General features: G+C 34.7%; 1 protein-coding gene across 3 annotated transcripts in view; it reads right to left on the bottom strand.

The window, feature by feature from the left end:
* FSTL5 (follistatin like 5) overlaps positions 1–11,565 on the bottom strand; it is a 673,395-nt gene extending 661,830 nt beyond the window's left edge. For all 3 annotated transcript variants that reach the window (XM_021698885.1, XM_021698886.1, XM_021698887.1), the window contains exon 1: positions 11,440–11,565. In XM_021698885.1, the coding sequence (XP_021554560.1) occupies positions 11,440–11,565 (126 nt within the window). The remainder of the gene's footprint in view (positions 1–11,439) is intronic.
* Positions 11,566–21,495: the final 9,930 nt, after the last annotated feature.

Here is a 21,495-nt window from a genome sequence, read left to right as displayed (position 1 = left end):
TGTATGTTAACTAACTGGAATTTAAATAAAAAGTTAAAAAATAAGAGTTATAAAATTTATTCATACATATTTCTTAAATATCTATAAACCCAAAATAAACTTAAAGAATAAACACAAAAATTTAAAGAGTCAGCAATATTCACTTGATGAAACAGAATTGATACAATTAGTGATACATTACTGAAGCTATATTAACACTTGCTACCTATGGTACTGACAGGAATGTAGAACCCAGTAGGATTAAATATCTTTTGCTTTCTTATTCTTCAAAGATGAAATAGCACTTCATTTTTAAGACTTGTTAAAACTCTAATATAATGTGATAAAGCAAGAGACATTTTCTCATTACAGTAGTTACATGTTCTTTTATTCTTTCTTTTCCTAACTGGAGTTTTAATTCCTTCTTGTCAATGTTAATTCCTCCATTTCTGGTTTGCATATTGTTAATCTCACAGAAGTGAGTTCTAGACATAATATACTAGGGAAATATTGTTTTAGATTTTAAACTGGGTGTGACAGATTAACTTAAGTGGCTCATAAGCTAACTGCAGTCAATGAATTCCTAAATTTGTTAACAATGAAACATGAGTGAAATAAATGTGATATTTTAAATTATCTATATTAATATATAATTATATAATACATATAATCCTAAATATGCATACACATATAAATATACATAGATATAAAAACATATCTGTGTATATCTTTAGGTGCATTGTATTAAAATATAGCATTATTTTAGCCACATCTAATTTGTGTTGAGTTATAACTTTTGATGATTATTATTATTATTTGTTTAGTTAAACATTTATAACTCTGTCCAAAGGTAGACTCCTTTTATTGTCTTCATATTGTTTTCAATGAAACCACACTAAAGACTCCAACAGTAGTGGGTGCCTGGGTGGCTCAGATGGTTAAGTGTCTGCCTTCGGCTCAGGTCATGATCCCAGGATCCTGGGATCGAGTCCCGCATCAGGCTTCCTGCTCAATGCAGAGCCTGCTTCTCCCTCTCCCTCTGCCATTCCCTCTGCTTGTGCTCCTCTGTCTATCTCTCTGTCAAATAAATAAATAAAATCTTAAAAAAAAAAAAACTCCAACAGTAGCTATATGTATTTAAAATTCTACAGTGATAAATATTTCCATAAAATAATTATATATTCTTTCAATCACTGAGGAAATGTAAAGCACTTCAATGATGGTAAAATAAAAAGAAAAACAATGTTACAAAAAATAGGCAAAAAATTTTGGACACTTCACAAACAAAATTTATGAAGAGTCAGTACTATGAATAGTCAGAATGAAAAAATTCTCAATGTGACCACCAGTCATCAAAAAAACTCATATTAAAACTACAATAAATACCACTCTTCAGAATGGCTAAAACAGAGAACAGCAAAAGTTGCATAAATGTAAAGTAGCTGGAAATTTTGTAAAATTGTACATCTTCTTTAGAAGAAGTTCTGGTGGTTTCCTTTTTTTTTTTTTTCCTTTTTTTAAGATTTATTTATTTATTTGAGAGAGAGAGAGAGAACATGCAGAGGGAGGTGCAGAGGGAGAAAGAATCCTGAAGCAGACTCCCTGCTGAGCGCAGAGCCCAAGGTGGGCCAATCCCTGAGATCATGACCTGAGCCAAAATCAAGAGCTGGACCCACTAAGCCACCCAGGTGCCCCATGGTGGTTTCTTTTTAAAGTAAAAATACCTAACTTACAAACCAGCAATCCACTAATAACTATTAACTATTAACCCAAGGAAAATGAGAATATATAACCAAAAATACTTGTACAAGAATGTTCATTAGACACTTCATAGATTCTGTGATACATTCATATGATAAAATGTTACTCAGCAATAAAAGAGAATGCACTACTGAGAAACAATAACATAAATGAATATCAATGGCATTATTTTGAGTGAAACAAATGTTACACAAATCTGCATATATGGTATGATCCATTTACATGAAATTTTAGAACAGATAAAACTATACTGTGGTGAATAATATTAGAATTGTTGGCTCAGAGTGAATGAGGGGGTCAGAGATTGACAGCGAAGAGGCATGAGGCAACTTTCAGGGGGGGTGGTGATGACTTTCAATATCTTGATACAATTGTATTTTGATGTTTATTGAAGAAGTGTACACATTTTTCAAAATTCAAAGAATAAAGGTGTAAGATTGGGCCTTTCCATTGTGTATAAAATGTATCTCAAAAGAAAAAAAAAACTCTAAATAAATATTTAACTCTAATGATATGTACCAAAGTATTCAAGAAAGAAGAGCTTAATGTCTATAATATAATTTGAAATCAATAAAAAATAGGATAGATAAATAAATGAAAAGAGGGATGGTGATACACACAAACAAACACATATATATGTGAGAACCAAGCATAATAAAATATTTATCTAGGTCTTGGTTACATGGGTATTCACTGTAAAGTTGATTCAAATTTGCTGTACACTTAAAATTTCATTCCAAAATTTGGGAAAAAAGAAACATAAGGGGTACATAATTCCCTTCAAAAATTTTCGAAACCTTTACACAATAAAGAGAAATGTTTAAATTATTTCAAATAATAGATTTTAAAACTTTATGTTGTTGTATTTATTTAATAATTTGTTTCAGTATTGTCAGAACACTGGTTTTTGTGAGGTCTTTATAAAAGATTATAAAGCTAATTGGCAAAATATCCTGCAGAATGATGATGGTGTGGTGCCAGTCCAGGTGTGGTGCCAAGAGGAATATGGGCCCTCGGAACTCTCTCTTGTTAACCTAAAACTGCTCTAAAAATAGTGGTGAGGGGCGCCTGGGTGGCTCAGTCGGTTAAGCGACTGCCTTCGGCTCAGGTCATGATCCTGGAGTCCCGGGATCGAGTCCCGCATCCGGCTCCCTGCTCGGCAGGGAGTCTGCTTCTCCCTCTGACCCTCCTCCCTCTCATGCCTCTCTCTCATTCTCTCTCATTCTCTCTCTCAAATAAATAAATGAAATCTTAAAAAAAAAATAGTGGTGAGCATAGCATAACATACAGAGTTGTTGAATCACTATGCTGTATACCTGAAACTAATACAACATCATGTGTCAATCACAACTGAATACAAAATACAAAATTAAATAAAAAAGGAATTATTTGGGAGAAAAAAGCCTATTTAAAAAAAATTGAGAAAGAGTAAAAGAGGCCCCTACCTCTGGAGAAAACCACATTGCCAGCATTTCTTATAGCATATGTAAGCAAACTTCTGACCGAATGTTCAAAATAGACATATTTTTTGTTCGTTATTTCTACCAATTGTTAGTATAATGACTGACAGCCCCATCTCTGAATGGGCTGTTTGTTTAACCCACGCAACTGATAAATTCGCACTTTCAGACAGCCTGGTGAATAGTTCAACATCTTAACCGAGCATGTTTTTTCTAGTGCCTCGTCCAGCGAATACTCATAGTTACCCATTTATTTCCCTGTAGACTAGTCTCTTTGAAGCAAATTCTCTGGCTGTCCCTGAAGGCTGGTCCTCTTACTGGGTATTAAATAAGGTTTTTTATTGTATTTTCAATCAGTTCATTTGAGATGTTTACTTCATCAATAATCACAGGCAAACCAACATGTGTATTTAAGAACTTAATTTGAATCATTTTGTTCAGTCTCTTGTGTGTAGCAGCTACTTAAGAAATACTTGTTGAAATAATGAGTAAATGTATTTTTGGCTGATTAAAAACTGGACTCGAAACATGTTAATTTGGAGGGGGGCAGTGTGTTAAAGGAAAACAGAACAGTTCTGGAAGATGAGAAACCCAGATTCTAATCTTAGCTGAGCAACACCCACCTGTGTGATCTTCAATGAAGAACTTTGCCTCCCCGGCCCTCAGCTTTCCTATCTGTATTTTTATATATACATATATATATAACACATTTAATATATATTAAATATATAAATAAATATATGAAATATATATAAAATGAATATATGATATATATAAATAAACATATATATTTTTTAAATAGATTGAATATTTCCTCCTATCATATGGCTCTAAAAACCTAACTCTCAGCTCATATACAGGGAACTGATGGTATTAAAAATAATACCACACTTTTCAATTGTGGTTCATATACCATAGGGTGTTTATCGTTTAAACATGCTGAATGTCAAGCTTATATCAGGATGTTATCTTTCATTTATAATGCAGAGCTTTGCTAATTGAATTCACAATAGAGTTTTAATAATGAAAGATGTACAAAACAACTTATAATTAATTTACACATTGAGGTAATGAATGCAAATACTAGCTTGCAATATATTAATATTAATGATTAGATAAATGCATTTTCACTTCATTCACCTGTTAACTCACAACCCTTTATCCTACATCTACAGTTTAGCATATCCACATTGAACCCTGTTAAAAACAACCTACTTATATTTTATTTTTTGAATAGGAGGTAGCATAATGTGCTTAATTAGCAGATAATGAGGATGTGTTAATAGTTTGTTTTCCTATAGTTTGTTTTCCTAGCAAACCAATTATGATGTAGCTAACATCCTTTCCACAGAAACACTGAGAAAAAACAGCTAGATCTAAAGATAAGAAGGCTTTGGAATTCAATCTAAAGCAAATGAACTGTAATGACAAAGTTATTTCATAGCACTAGGTCCTAATATTCTGGTGTTTCTTGATCAGTAAATGGATGAATGTTCAGAAAAATGGGTAAAGCCATTTTTTAACTATCAGGATAGTTTTTTTTTAATTATGGCATTGGATAAAAGGAAGCACTGTAACTCAAGTCACTCGAAAATCCATACTGGGGTGGTAGAAAGCATATGTGCCCAAGGCTTATGCATAAGTAGAGTTCTCTGAAATTCTGACAAGCTTGGCTTTAATGTACTATACAAATTTGACTTTATTTGTGTATTTTATTATACTTTGTGTATAGATGGAGATAGAATACTCAAACGTCACATTTTTTTAACATTTCAAACCTTTAAATCTTCAGTGGAAAGTAGCTCTATTTTTTCCAGTGATAGCTACTGTTAAAACTTTACAACAGTAGTTTAATGTAGAGTCAGAGAATGTAAGGGAGCATCCTTCTTGCAAACCACCCTACACAACTATAATAGTACTGCTTTGAGAATTCATTCTTGAAGGGATCAAATGCCAATTTTCTGTAGTAGGTCCTCATCTTGAGAATTTTAGAAAGCAGATAATATCCCTTTGTTGACTTATTTTTGTTAAGCAAAATGATTCAGTCCACTGCATGCCAATTTCCCCCAGTTTATCAAATTTCCCCTGGTTTGAAGGAACAAACATGCAAGCAACACATCCAAAGGTGAGCAAAATATTTTTTCCCCTTAAAGTTTCAGAAAGGACAAAGTTAACCAGGTAAGAGGTGGGATGAAGCTATAACCATGTACTTGGTGTTCAAATCAACTTTGAAACACACACAACATAAATTTTGGCTTTAGACAGATAAACTAGATGGCAACTCTAACCTCCCATTAAAGGTGGTCAGTCCTCTCCATGTGGGTCGGGAGACAATCTTCCACAGCGCCTCATGCTTCTGAGGCCTCATGAACAGAGACACTGACTGCCATTTGCTCTGGACTATCTGTTCAAGGATGTTTGTTTAAAAAACTGCCTTGAAACATAGAGATAATGTCTCTCTCTAGAGCAAAGAGCAAGTGTGTTTCCAGCCTTAGAAGACAGAGACTGATTCTCCATTCACAGCGAGGAGCAGGAAAGCTTACTGTCCAGTATGATGAAGATAATGTCTGCCTTGGGTGCAAAGAACAGGCAGGCTTATGGCCCATACAGTAAAGCTGGTGTCCTTTAACTCACAGATCTTCTCATGTAACATCCCTGTGGTATGTGCTGGTTGAACCTGCTCCTATTTATACTGCCCTGTGGAAACTGGGTTCCAGGAACTAGCTCAGTTAATACTGGAATCTCATTTCTCAGAAATAAAATTTCAAAAATGTTCTGATTTTTCAAACATAAGTTCTTTGATTAGAAGAAAAAAATCTGAGATTTATTAATAATATTCAGCCATTATGATGTCTATGGAATAAATCTATCAACATATATATTAATTAGCATGGTCTTAATATTTAATTAATTATTTGACCAGTAGTCCTTCACTCCTTTCATCGCCACCATTTTTGCTCTTAGATAATGTGCCAAATTGCTTCCTTACCTCCACAAAATATATTAACATTTTAAGGGCCTTCCCTTGAACATGCTGCAAGCAGTCAGAGATTTCACATAGAAGGGCACAAGTTTTCCTCAGTCAGGAAATAATGCTCCTGGGTTTGCCTGAAGGTTTCCAGACTCTAAGCGGTCATGGTTTTGATGTGTTGTTTAATGTTTGTCTCCTTCCCTAGAGTTCTCTTCTGCCACTCTTCACCAACCCACAGCTATCATTCTTTTATACCAAAAGTCAAAAATCATCTCCCACAGATGATGTCTTTGAATTATACTGTACTACAGGGCATAGCAACACTCTCTGGACTTATTAAATTATGCCAACTCTTTGCTCATTTGCACAGTAACTACTCACATAGACAAACATTTTGATTTAGAAAGTAAAGGAATCATAAATGCACTTTAGGTTTGCAGGTGTAGCTTTGTACCATAAAGCTGGACATAGCATTCTCTGGTCACATAAAGACCTAAGAGTTTTAAGGTCTCTAAGTGTTCCCACTAGGTATACTCAAAGAACTTTCCTATTGTCCTCCTAAGATCTTCCTTCAGGCCTGACTTTGATGATCATCAGCAGCAAACAATGCAGCAGTGTGATGAGTGCTGTAGGTAAGAAAAGGGATGTAAGATATAATATTGTTCCTAACAGGATTCATAGCCAACCAATGAGAGTATAGGACAATATGCTAGAATATTAGGACATGTATATTATAGGGTTATAAATACAACAGGAAGTTATATTGTGATGGAAATTATGACCCAGCAAGTAGTAGAGACAAGAAAGAAGTAGAGAAACTCTGAGAGTAAGAAAAATCCAAAGAGTGGAGATGAAACAAGAAGCCAAGATGGCACAGAAAACGAGCCCAGGATTTCTGATGAGGTTATATGAGTGCAAGTACTAGTTCTGTCTTCATTGGTGAGGATAGGATACGGTCATGCAGAGGTAACAAATAACTCCCAAATCTCAGTGGTTTAAAACAGAAGTGTTTTGTTTTGATTTTTTCTCTCTCTCATTTCACATTTCAAGACAATCACTAATTGCCTGGGTGTTATACCCATCCTGGCTATTTAGAAACTTGGGATGATTAAGCGACCACTACCTTGAACAGATGTTGTTTGTAATGCTAGAGGAAAAAGAGAATTCAGGAACATTTAATAATTGTAATCAAATATTCAGCCCAGATGCATTCTGTGGCACTTCTCTTAACTCATTGGCCAGAACTAGACACATAGTCCCATCCAACCACAAAGGGACATAAATTCCTACCTTTCTACCATGTGATCAGAATGTGGGGAGAATAGGAAATATATGGCACACAGGTCAAATTACTACGAAAATTTCTCGTTGTGTATTCTGCATTAAGTTATTTAGTCTCTTGTATTAAGTCCCAAATCCTTTCTCTTAATTTTCTAGGTATGTGACATTAAAAATTACTATACATTTGTGAACTCCAGTTTCCTCATCTATGGAATAACAATAAAACCACTTACTACATAGGAATATTCAGTAGTTAAATGACCTAATATATAGAATAAGCTACTAAATTACTACATTTGATGTTCCATAAATGCCTGTTGGATAAACACACAGTTGAAACACATGATCAGCTCCTTCAGACATACTGTGGACTATAATGACAATTTCTAAAATTAGCATGATGGATTTATATGCTATTCACATTTACGACACAGACAAATGTGTTTTCAATCACATTTATGTGTACATATAGTTGTAAATGATAAAATATGTACATATATATTTATATTTATATCTACAACATTTCTATCTAATCTGACAAATAAATCATTTTCACTTTTTGCTCCCCAGAGACGATTCATTTTACAGTTGACACGCAGATATTCGGTAAACATGAGTTCTAAACATATATTTGTTCAAACTCAAAGTACTGACACCTCTCTGGGAAAATGTGGAAAATAGCTAATATATATCAAGATCTATCATATGTATGATTTATTTTATTGTTTACTAGTCAATAGATATATTCAATACAGTGGAGCCCAATCCAAATAAAAAATCTTCTTATCCATTCCCTAAGTCTTACAGATATATAGACATTTATATTCTTTGCAATTTAAATGAAACTTAAGTTTAAAAAATAACAAATAATAGGAAATTAATCTATGTAATAATATTAAAATAATTTATTTTAAACATTTTATTAAGGATTGCTCTGCTGATTTTACTCTCACAAACAGAACAAATTATACCTAATTAATTATTAATTACAATAAACTATATAATATATTATGTATCAGATATATATATGATTTCAGCCTTATTCTAGTCAGCAGATGGAATCATTCATTCCATATACATTTATTAAGTGTTGACTATGTGCCAAACACAATTCTAGGTGCTATGGTACAGCAAGATGAATAGTAGTTCACATCATAATGGAAGGGAACATCCAATAAACTAATAAATAGGACATGGTGAACTATGACCATGACAAATGGTGAAAATATATTTTAAAAGGGGAGAAAAGAAATGCCTGTGACTGTTCCATTTTTAATTATGGTCTGGGGAGGCTTCACCAATAAGGTTGCATATGAGCCTAACTGGAATGGGAATCAGTGGGAAAAGGATGACAGGGCATTTCTGGGATCCAAATAATGATCGATTCAAATAGAAGTAAAGGCCATAATGAAATGAATCATCGAGGTCTTGGGGAAATAAAGGTACTTCCCTGCGGTTGGGTGGGGATGTTGTTAGTGAGCAGAAAGTACTTGGTGAGGTTTTGGCAGGGACTTGTACAACTCAGGGTACTTCTTTACATGCTTCCATGCACACACTCACGAATGACTTTTATAGCTTAATCTTACCTCTGTCCTAAGTCATTTGAAAGTTAGGCATTACATTTTGCCTCTCTGCTTTTAAATACCAGTAATCATATATTACCTCTATTTAGAGGTAAGAGCCACAGAGATAGAAAAGATTGGGAGGTAACTTTGATCATTTTGGGTGATTATTAGTGTTTCTCAAATAGGCTTAACTCATAGTGTTGTTTCTTTTCTTTAAAGGTTTACTAAATCTCACAGAAATGCATGATAATTTATCTTCAACGTCCAAATTTAATTCAAAATAGTGTGCTTATAAATGTACACTGACACATAAAAACCTGTGGTATTATATTTAGCAGGAGAACAATGAAAACAGCATAGCCATGCATTCTGCTGGTCATTTTTCTGCCACGGAGTCAATTAAACCATATCTATTATGATCATGGCACCAGGAAAGAAAGGATTAGAAAGGCATAGTCTCTGACCTCAAGACACATGACTCAGGGTAGACAAACAGCACAGAGTACATATTCACTGCTATGTAACAAAATGAGCCAATATCTTGTATTAATAATATCTTTTGAGAGTGTTCATAAGGGGGTTATTATTTCTATGCTTTGGACTAGGATAAAACTGATTGTTCGTCTATGAGGTAGAGGACACAAATGATAACTGAAAGATAGTGGAACAAGGTCAATTCTCCAGCTGCATTTATCCAGAAACTTACTTTTACATGTGACTAAATTTCAACAATGATTTTTGACACTGAAGTATATTTTCATATTTTACTTATTTTATATTTTCTGGCTATTAAACCTATATTGCATGTTACCCTAGTCAATTAATATATTTAATAAATGTAGGCATTCATAAAATCCCTTAACATTTCTAAAAATCTTGATTTTTCATATATCAAATGAAAAAGGTATATCTTTATAAGATTGTTTTGGAGATTAAATAAAATATTACATTTAAGAGATTACCCTATGGTCTGGCACATAAAACTTCCAGTCAAGTTTAGCGATTTTATGAAAACATTATAAAAGTATGGAAGAATTTCAGCAAAAACATGTACGCAATGCATATGGATGCAATGTAAATATATGCATATATATATGCATGTATGTATACAACACAGGTCTGAACTGAATGGGTCCAGTTATACACAATTTTTTAAATTAATACAGTACTGTACTGTCAATGTATTTTTTCTTCTTTATAATTTTTAATAACTTTTTAATACTTTATTGTGAGAATATAGTATATAACACATATACAAAATATGTGTTCATTGACTGTTTATATTATCAGTAAAGCTTCAGTCAACAGTAGGCTATTAATATTTAAGATTTAAGGGTCAAAAGTTATGTGTGGGGCACCTGGGTGGCTCAGTCGGTTAAGCATCTGCCTTCAGATCAGGTCATGATCCCAGGGTTCTGGGACTGAGCCCCACGTTGTCTCTCTGCTCAGCGGGAAGCCTGCTTCTCCCTCTGCCTGATACTCCCCCTGCTTGTGTTTCTCTCTCTCTCTCTCTCTCTGTCAAATAAATAAATAAAATCTTTTAAAAAAAGTTATGTGTGGATTTTCAACTATGCAGGGGTCAGCATCCCTAACACCAACGCTGTTCACGGGTCAACTGTACTTATATTTATTTCAAGGTGGTTTTTTTTTTGTTTTTTTAAGACAAGTAACATAAGAAATTTTAAAATATATATTTTCCCCATAATTAGCATGTCAGCTTTTGTCTTATTTTCTACTATGAAAATCAAAATGTATTATAAACTTTTAATTTGATTGAATAAAAAGTTACTTTAGTATTAAAAAGTTGCTCTATTATTAAAATAAAGCTTCATTAATGTAAGTACATAATCTATAGTATGCCTAAATGTCAATTTATTTTATACTTGAAAATATTTATCATAAGGAAGTATTTCCCCAATATTAAAGAACCTAAAATTATGATTTTTATGAAATTAAAATGTCTAATGATTTCTATAAATACTAATTCTTTGCCAACCTATATATCTCCAGATGGAATAGACATCTTTCTTTGTTTGCTTTATTGCAAATTAAAGAAACATAACATGTTTTAGTCTAAAAGTTCTGAACTTAATACAGGAATAAAGAAACTATCTAGTCTATCTAGTTGATTAGGTCTTAACATATTTACTTATTTTTGTGTCTATCTATGACTTAATGTAAATTATAATGATTTTTTTCAATGAGCCATCTCTATACTTTGTCAAGAAATATTTAACTCCCCAAATTATAAATTTCCAAATTACTACAATTTCATGTTTTTAAATGTGCACTTTTATATGAAAATTATATTCTGGAGGCATATACTGAAATAAGTGCCCCTAAGTGAATAATAAAGCAGACACCTAGTAGTTCAGTGCATAATTGCTAGGCACTGTGAGCAAATTCAGAATGCTGACTGTACCTTGTGTCGCAATCTTCTCAGAGGTTTGTAGGACTGAAGGCCATATCCTTCTTCTTTGGTTGGCCTTCCTTCTGACTCCAGAAAAATGAATCCGAGAACCAAAACAGCTGACCAGCACTTAAACATTCTTATTGCTTTTCACCTGTGAAAATTAGCATTGCAAGTAATCAGAAAATCCATTATATATTGAAAAAAAATCATCAAGAAATATTCAATAGTGCATGGAAATCTCCACAGATCTAATCAAAACTTGTGGGCAATTGCCAACTGAATCCATAATAGGTACACATCTCCAAAAAAAGATTATGATCCCTTTGATTATAACAAACACTATTTTTTTCACTCATACAGCCTTACACATTAAATACACAGAGATATAAATGCCAATCAAAATGTACTGAGGAGAATTAATTAAAATAAAGTTGAAAGAAAATGAAAAAAAAAAAAAACTTTAAACCATGGCTAATTTTCTAAGCACACATAGAGAGTACAATTATCAACATACTTATAAATCTTGAACTCCTCTTTGAGTACATTTGATGAATAACACCTAATAAAACTATAGCTATTATAATTCACTGGTGAGAGTTTGATAAGGTAGTCTTCTATGGTAGGCACTTAATAAACTGAGGTACCAAAAAATTATGCAGAGGGTTATACCAAGTTATGAATGCATTTTCCCAATACTATCTAAAAGAATATTTTCTAGAAAATTTCTTAACAAGTGCTTTAAACTAAAAGCCATATGAGTCTGTCCACTGCTCTTGTGTCTTTGAATATGCCAGAGAAGTTGTAAAATGGCATAAATTTATTATCATATAAAATCTCAACCCTCTTGCAAAAAAAGAAATCTATGCTTGGATTAAACTATATCTCACTTTATCATTTTCACCAGCATATCTTTGCCCCTATTGTAACAATATAGGAGATCTTTCTCCCCCCGTCTACTCTGTTCTATACATCTGACTTCTTGAGAAACGTAACCAATTAATTAACCCTGCTAAATATTGTTGTCTGAACTTCCCCACTCAGTTATTAACTTCCATCTTTAAAGATGCTCAAATCACCCAGGTTTTAAGAATTTCTCTCCTCCACTTCCTGAACTTTCTGAAAGAGTTGTGTATCTTATTCTAGCTAATTTCTGAGCCTAGTTCACAAAACCATGTTTCTACTTCTACCACTCTATCAAAGTAACATTTCTTTGTTTCAAGAAGTTTAGTTGGTGTTTAAGACACCCCTCTCTTCCGTTTCTCTAGAATTTATGAAAACGTCTCAGTCCTTTTGTGGGTTCATCCCACTCCTTTGCTTTACCATTAAATATTATAGTTTATAAAATCTCATTCTTAGCCACTTACCTACTCTCTCCATCCAGCCAGACATTCAATGTCATCTATGGTTTTAATTACAGCTACCTCCTGCTTTTCCCCAAAAGTTCACATTAAACCACTTTGCTTTTACGGAACACCTACACTAGTACCTCTTTTCACCATCCCAAAGAAATCTGAAAAGGATTTTTGGTTTCACAAAAAGGTGAGAAGAGAAAACAGAGTTCTGCGTTTGTTTTGCCATCAGCCCAGAAGCAGCATGCCTCAGAGGCATGGAGTAGAGAGTGTGGCCCCGCCAAGCTCCTTCCCAGGGAACTACACTCAGCATCTCAGCACCAAAGCACCAGGGCTTTGAACTGTGTCTGTAAGCATCTGTGCTTTATCTTGGTTTATTTTTGTGCAACTGTTAGCAAGACGTGTCCTAAGGTATCAGAAAAGCCTAAGAGGAGTTATTTTGGGGTCTGAGGACACTCAACAATTTTTCCGTATAAATTAATGGTAATCGCTTCTTCGTTTTATGCTCTTCTTGGCTTATGAAAGGTTTCATAGGAATGCTGTATTTTTGGATAGCAGGGGGAACCTTTATATCATTGCTTCGCATCTGATCTCCAGATTAGCTTAGTTAACAGTTCCACATGTATATTTCAAAAACAACTCATGGTATACAAACCCCACATAAAGTCACACTTTCCCAAATTTTCATTCACCCATTTAGTCAAGCCAGAAATGAAGGAGACATCTTTGTCTCCCTTACCTTTCATATTAAACCTATCCCTGAGTTCTGTTAGTTCTACTTTCAAAATGTGTATCTCCTAAAATCGGTTTCTTTCCAGTCTCCAGTCACAACCTTAGTTCAAGCTATCAGCATCACATCTCCCCTAAACTGCCCCAAGCATATCCTTACTGGCCATCCCCATTCATGCACATGCCCCTTGAATCATTCCCTGTGCAATAGCCTGTGTGATCATGTGAAATGCAAAAATCATGATGTCATTGCCCTTGTTAATAACTTTAGGATATACTCATTTACCCTTAAGATAAAAGCCAAAATCCCTGACCTATCCTGCAAGTGCCCACAGAGTCTGGGCTCTGCATGTTTTTTCTCTTCCTCTAAAGAACTGCTCTCCAACCACACTGACCTTCATTTGGTTTTCTGAACTTGGTCCATTCCCACTATGAGACTTTTGTACACTATTTCCTCCACTTGAAATGTACCTTTCCCCATCGCCATTTATTGCCCAAAGACCTTCACGTATCAAACATATCCCTTAAGAATCTTTCCCCATAACACCAAGCCTGAGTTACATTTCTTAGTTACTCATGCTCCTAGATCTGTTTTCCTTAAATTCAGAGCAACCATTTGTAATTCTACATCATTAATATGATTATTTGAATAATGTTGACCTTCCTCACTACGTTATATATCTCTCTTCTCCTTCAAACTTCATGAATACAAGGATCTGGTTTTGTGGGGTATTTTTTCAGCATTGTATCATCTGAGCCTAGCAAATTGTCTGGTACCTTTTAGACATTCAATAAATGAATGCATACATGAATGTCATCCTGCATTCAAGAGTAAAAAAAAAAGATTGTGTTTTCTTGCATTCTGATAATATTGGATGCAATTCCTATTTCACTACCACTATAAAACATCTGAAAACTAAACCAGAAAACTAAATAATTTCATTTGCAATCCATCCCTTTGCTGTCATTTTGATGTATAGTCTAATACTTCTCTCAGAGGTAAATATTTGTTTATAAGACAACTGGATGGAATATTTTAAATTTGAGAGAGCCCAAGAATAAAGCAAACAGGACCAACCCAGCTGAAGGGATATTTTCTAAGGGTTCTGAATACTATGTTCCTTCAGCTGTCAAACAGGAGAAGAAAGAAAGAGGCATGGCAAAAACTTTGTCTCATTATGACAGGGTAAATGTTGGGTCCTAAATTTCTTAAACTACCCATTTAAGGGTTTTTCTTTTTCTCTCTCTCCCTCTCTCTTTTTCTCTCACACACACACTCACACTCACACACACATATATTCCACACAGCTACAGATATTTCATACAGATTAAATGAACAATTAATTTTAATAGGTGACGAAAATCTCACAAATCTTGGGTGAGAAAACTTCCACACATTGATAATTAATTTTTTAAATTTTTTTAAGGTTTTATTTATTTATTTGACAGAGAGAGACACAGCGAGAGAGAGAACACAAGCAGGGGAGTGGGAGAGGGAGAAGTAGGCTTCCCGTGGAGCAGGGAGCCGGATGCGGGACTCCATCCCAGGACCCCGGGATTATGACCTGACCCGAAGGCAGACGCTTAACGACTGAGCCACCGAGGTGCCCCCACACATTGATAATTAGATCAATAATCTCCTGAAATATTTTCTCTGTCAAAAGGCAACAGGCTACTGTTGAATCTCAGATCTGTACCTCTGAAACAAATAATGCAATATATGTTAAGAAAAAAAAAAAAGAAGATAGCAGGAGGGGAAGAATGAAGGGGGGGAAATCAGAGGGGTAGACGAACCATGAGAGACGATGGACTCTGAAAAACAAACTGAGGGTTCTAGAGGGGAGGGTGGTGGGGGGGATGGGTTAGCCTGGTGATGGGTATTGAGGAGGGCATGTTCTGCATGGAGCACTGGGTGTTATGCACAAACAATGAATCATGGAACACTACATCTAAAACTAATGATGTATGGGGATTAACATAACAATTAAAAATTTTTTTTAAAAAAGGCAATAGGCTAGGAATGTCTGCTTTAAGAAATTTCACTAAGAGTTGGTAACAACAAATGTTGGTAACAAGAAACAAACAACAAACATCAACATGCAAAGCTTCAGTGCATTATATACAACTTATTTATACAATTTTAATCTACTTCTCATATTATTAACCATGTTTTTTTATTGATAGTTCTATAATTTTCAAGTCTAAAATGTCTTATTAATACAAAGTTATACAAAAATTTAAAATATAAAAATAAAAATATAAACGTCTTATCTCAGCAAAAGCTATCAGACAACTGGAGTGATTTATTTGGTGTCACAGTTAAAATGAAACAACTGATATTAAACGTCGGAAGGGCGCTGGGTGGCTCAGTCGGTAAGCTTCTGCCTTCTGCTCAGGTCACGATCCCAGAGTCCTGGGATCGAGCCCCTCATCGGGCTTTCTGCTCAGTGGAGAGCCTGCTTCTCCCTCTCCCACTCTCCCTGCTTATGTTCCCTCTCTCGCTGTCTCTCTCTGTCAAATAAATAAACAAAATCTTTAAAAAAAATAAAATAAAAGTCGGATATCGGGGCACCTGAGTGGCTTGGTTGGTTGAGCATCCAATTCTTGGTTTCAGCTCAGGTCATGATCTCAGGGTGATGAGACTGAGCCCTGAGTCAGGCTCTGCGCTAGGTGCAGACTCTGCTTGAGATTCTCTGTTTCTCCCTCTCCCTCTGCCCCTCCCCCTACTCTCCCTCTCAAATAAATAAATAAATAAAATACTTTTTTAAAAAGGTCAGATACTTTTTTTTTCCCCTTTGGGGAACTCTGATTTCTTTCTTTTTTTTAAAGATTTTTTATTTATTTGAGAGAGAGGGAATGAGAGACAGAGAACATGAGAGTGAGGAAGGTCAGAGTGAGAAGCAGACTCCCCACCGAGCAGGGAGCCCGATGTGGGACTCGATCCTGGGACTCCAGGATCATGACCTGAGCTAAAGGCAGTCGCTTAACCAACTGAGCCACCCAGGCGCCCCGGAACTCTGATTTCTACTGCACATAGGCATTGAGCTCAGCAGTGGTGTTAGGACAAAAGACAAAGACCAGTTTCTGCATTTATCTTCTGTGAATGGCTACTTTGCAAGATTTTCTCCATTAAGATATTACTAAGAAAAATAATTGAATCCAATCATACAGCTATCAATTAGCAACCTAAATAAAAAGATACACTTCTTGATGGATGCTCAGAAAATAATTATCATTTTCTTATTTCTCTTCAGCTACAGGATCCAAAGATGTCATTATGTCATTATTATGTCTTTAAAAGTTCACTCATCTACAAAAGGTGCTCTGGAAATTGTAAATCAGTAGTAATTGATCCCATGATATACTGACTCATGATCTCACTTTCTCAGTACTGTAACCTCTGACAACCTGTTAGGTTTTCATAATTAATTGGCAGTTTGTTGATAGCTCAGTAAGAACACTGAAAAGCATGTGACTAAAACAAACCAGCTGGAACAGATGGTGCAATAATGATCCTATGACTTTTCCTTGCAACCTCAGCACTTATATGGAAGCATCAGAAAACAACCTCATTATTAACTTAGAGAAAATAAAATGTTTACAAATCTAAAAAGTATCTGCTTAACATTAGATCTAACAAAGTTAGACTTGAAAGTGGTAAGGGGGATGGAGAGAGGTTTCTCTTGTTCAAAAAATAATATTTTTATTTGAATCAAGCTATTTTATTCACCATATGGCGTAACATGCTGTCTGCTCATGGCGGTAGGATTTAGAGTAGTTACATGATTTAGTAGATTCAAATTTCAGGGATTTTGATTTGTTTACACATTCTCTAGAATCTCACCTCACTTGAGAAAACAAACTAAGAGTGCTAAAGTATTGCCTTAGGAAAAAAATATAGCATTTGAGATGGGGAAGGAAACTGTGGTATCATGCTTATGAATGAAAAGAATGTCAAGGTGAGGCAAATCCCCAACATCATCAAATGTTGCAGAGAAGTCGAATATCTGAGGGTTTCACCTGGAGTACCCTCACTGCCTCTCACTCTAGCCTAGAAAAATACTCTAGGTCTTCCGAGATAGCTCCAGTCCCTTCCTTTGTGAAATCTTCCCTGTCAATTTCACATGGACTTGGCTGCTCTCTGCTGCAATTTTTACATATCTCCCTTAAATGTCTTTTCACCTTGCACTGTTGATTACTGATTTAAGAAGGGTAACATCCTTATATACATATAGAAGAAGGTACATTAATAGATAGGACCGGTTCTATCACAATCTCGGAGTTTCTTAACTTCCACAGACCTTTGTTCTCTTCTGTAATAGGGAAGTGGCCTAAATGATTACTAGTGCCTTTTTCCTTTTTGGTATTCTATAATTCTATGAGACAGAGAAACTGATGTCTAACCTACCCTATGTCATACTGTATAACCTAAGCAAAACCAATTGCATTACTTGGGCCTCATCTGTAAGAAGGGATTTATGACCCTATATAGTCTGGCATCTGTACCAGATTATTCGTTCTGAGTAGATTTATTGATCTGGATAAGGATATGGAGAAGAACAGGTTTGAGGGAGAAAACTATTGTTTTTTTTTTTTTTTTGAGAAACCTTTTGGTAGTCCTACTGGAGATGTTAAATAGGCATTGGGTATAAGAACCTGAAGTTCAACAAAGAGGTATGGGCTAGATAGCATTTATAGGTCATCTAATTTAGGTATGAGATGGGAAGAGGTTTGAAAGGAGAAGAGGTCCAAAAACTAAGCCCTCAGGCAGGGTTAGTCAAAATAGAGGTTTGGGACACCTGGGTGGTTCAGTGGGTTAAGTGTCTGCCTTCAGCCCAGGTCATGATCCCAGGGTCCTGGAATCAAGCCTGCTTTTCCCTCTCCCTCTGCCTGTAGCTCTCCCTGCTTGAGCTCTCTCTGTCAAATAAATAAATAATTAAAAAAAAGAGGATTAAATGCTGGTAGGAGGTAGAGAAAATGAAAATAGTGAAGTTTTAATTATGGTGAAAAAGATGCATGGAAATTTTCAATGAAATGGAATGACTGGAAACCAATAGCTCTTATCATCTGACATGCTATATTTTTACTGGTTTGTTTATTCTCCATTTCCAACCAGAATGTTAGCTCCATAAAGAGAGTACTTTGTTAATTACCTGTGTGAATTAGAGCAGTACCTGGCATACAGCATGAGCTCAATAAATATTTTTAGATAGATAAATGAATGAATAAATTAATGGTGATAAGTAATTAATTTGAAATAGTAGGTATACATTAAGGGATTCTTAATATTCTTCATGTAATTGAAAATATTCATTAAAACTGACTATGAAATCAATCTAGAATTCAAGTTGCTGTTATTACAAAAAGCTTTTCTTTTACACCTGATCAAAACCAAGTTTCCAGTGGGAAGTTCCTGTGGAAAAACCTCCCTTGTCAAGGACTGACAGTCTTTTCATTCCCTTAGCTCAACTGAAATTGGAAAGACCTGAGAGACTAAAAGAAGTAAAAGAACTTCAGGCAAATCTGTCACAGTAACTGTTTTTATCTTTTGACCCGCTTTAGCTTCATACCTACTACTTTGAACTCTGTGCTTGAGTTCTAATTTAATATTTCTCTTAGGAAAAATTTTTCCAAAGAATCTACTTTCATTATGGGCAATGGATTCTCCCTATCACAGAAGTAGATTCTTTCCATCTAGCAGTTGATTATCCTTATTAGAGCAATGGATTCTCCTAGTCATTATCCCATCTTCCAATGTTCATTCTCATAAGCATAATTAAAAACAATACGAAAACAGCTAAGAGTCACTGCCTTCATGTTGTAGGACTATTACTGGAGAGCGGCAAAGGAAAAACAGATCATGCATATCCTACTAAACATATTAGGACAGTATCTTATAGTACTTAATTATCCAAAAATATTTTTCTGATAGGTATTATTGCTTATATTGAACTAAATATAAAGAAAGAGAAACTTAGCAGGATAAAGTGTCCAAGTTCAGAAAGCTGGTCGTTGTCAAAACTCGTGTCTGAATCCAAGGCTGACTCCACTCAAATCTGACCCATGGTTCTGTCATATAATTCTACTTTTAATACACACATAATGACGCAGATATAGAAAAAAAGCCTGCACAAGTAGTAGCCATTCACAGCAAACAACTACTTACTCAGACTGAATACTACTGGAAGAGAGAATCTTTCGCTTACGTTCACTTGGGATCCATGTAAATGCAGATACAACAGACAAAGGCAGTGATCATGAGAGAGCAATAGCTATGTGACTTTTATGTCCATATTGCGTGGGTGAGTGTCTTTCAATTCTATATGGACACACACATAAACATGGAAACTTCTTTAGTTCTTAATCCTGTCTTATTGGTTCATATTGTGAAAGAGGCCAAAACTCTTAAATGTAATACTTTGTTGAAAAGATTATAGCATGTGCAGTTTTTTTTTGTTAACATTTGAGATAAGAATAGAATTATAATTGTTAAATAATAAGGATTATGGCCATTAAATTAATTTAACTTTCAAAGGAGGAGGAACTTTTATGTCAATGACATCTGAGTCATTAATTTGGATGAACAAAACTGTCCAGATTCTAACCAATTATACCTTTCAATAGCCAGCTTAATTTGAAAAAGAAAGAAGCTAAATATAGGTAAAATATATTCATTGGCATTTTGGAAGGACTGCAGTGTAAAATGTATAATAATTTAAGCTTGCATTAGGAGAAAGTATTCACGCTGAATTCCATTTAATTAAAAAAAAAAAAAAAAGATGTGTGTACTCTGCTTTAAACAAATGAAAATCCCCCATCATGAAAAGCATGTTGGGTGGTAAATATTTGTTTTCCAAAACCATCTTTGCTTTACAAAACTATTTATGCTACAGTTCTATTAACTCCTCTGGTGTACTAAAAACATTTTTAAAGTAAAACTTTTAACTACCACATAGAATACAAGATAATAGAACTGAAAATCATATTAGAGACCTAGTGTAACCCCTTCTTTTTATATGGGAAGAATATGATAAGCAGCAATAAGAACAGGTGTGTCCACGATGAAGGTAGTCATGGGCCTGGAATGTCACTGTCATGATTCCGAATATAGTATTTTTCTTTTAAATGCTACAATACATCTGATTAGAATCCATTCACTATAGAAAGGACACATGTGTACAAATACTTTCAGCATCTAAGGCACTGTTTAGAAGCCACATCTCTTTGAACCCCAACAACTTTGTATTTACTACTCCCTAGAGTTTCCAAAAGCCAACAGAAAGGACATCAGCATCACCATCTCTATTGAATCATACTGCTTAAGTAGAATTTTCAGAATTGTTTTTGTTTTGTACATTTGTTTTTTCACAATGATCTTCGCTGGGAAGATAGTAATATATAGCTATGGTTAAAGTTATATATAGATGGTTACAGCAGTGCTTACATAATTATAGTTATACAGTAGTTTTATATATATTTATTATATATAAATATGTACTTTTATATAAATAAATAATTTTTATGAGTATATATAAAATTTGTGAGAGATATAGTTATATAACTTTATGGATGTTTATAGTTTTATATGAATGATTATATACCATACAGGATATGTACTTATTTATTTATTTTTATTTATTTATTTTTTTAAGATTTTATTTGATGGAGAGACACAGTGAGAGAGGGAACACAAGCAGGGGGAGTGGGAGAGGGAGAAGCAGGCTCTCCGCTAAGCAGAAAGCCCGATGCAGGGCTCAATCCCAGGACCCCAGCCACCCAGGCACCCCAGGATATGTATTTTTTAAAGCGTGTTTGACAACTGTGGAACAGAATGAAACTTTGGGTCTAGCTGACTTAACCAAGGAATTTTATTAAATTATAGAACCTTACAAGAGCCTGGACTTCAAATTGTAAGTACTGGCGCCTCAAACGGAGGCAGAAAAACAAGACGACATACAGTGACCCATGACTCATATTCAATCTCCCA

Source organism: Neomonachus schauinslandi, chromosome 2 (assembly GCF_002201575.2).
Source record: "Neomonachus schauinslandi chromosome 2, ASM220157v2, whole genome shotgun sequence".
NCBI lineage: Eukaryota > Metazoa > Chordata > Mammalia > Carnivora > Phocidae > Neomonachus > Neomonachus schauinslandi.
This window is presented reverse-complemented; position numbering and strand designations above follow the sequence as displayed.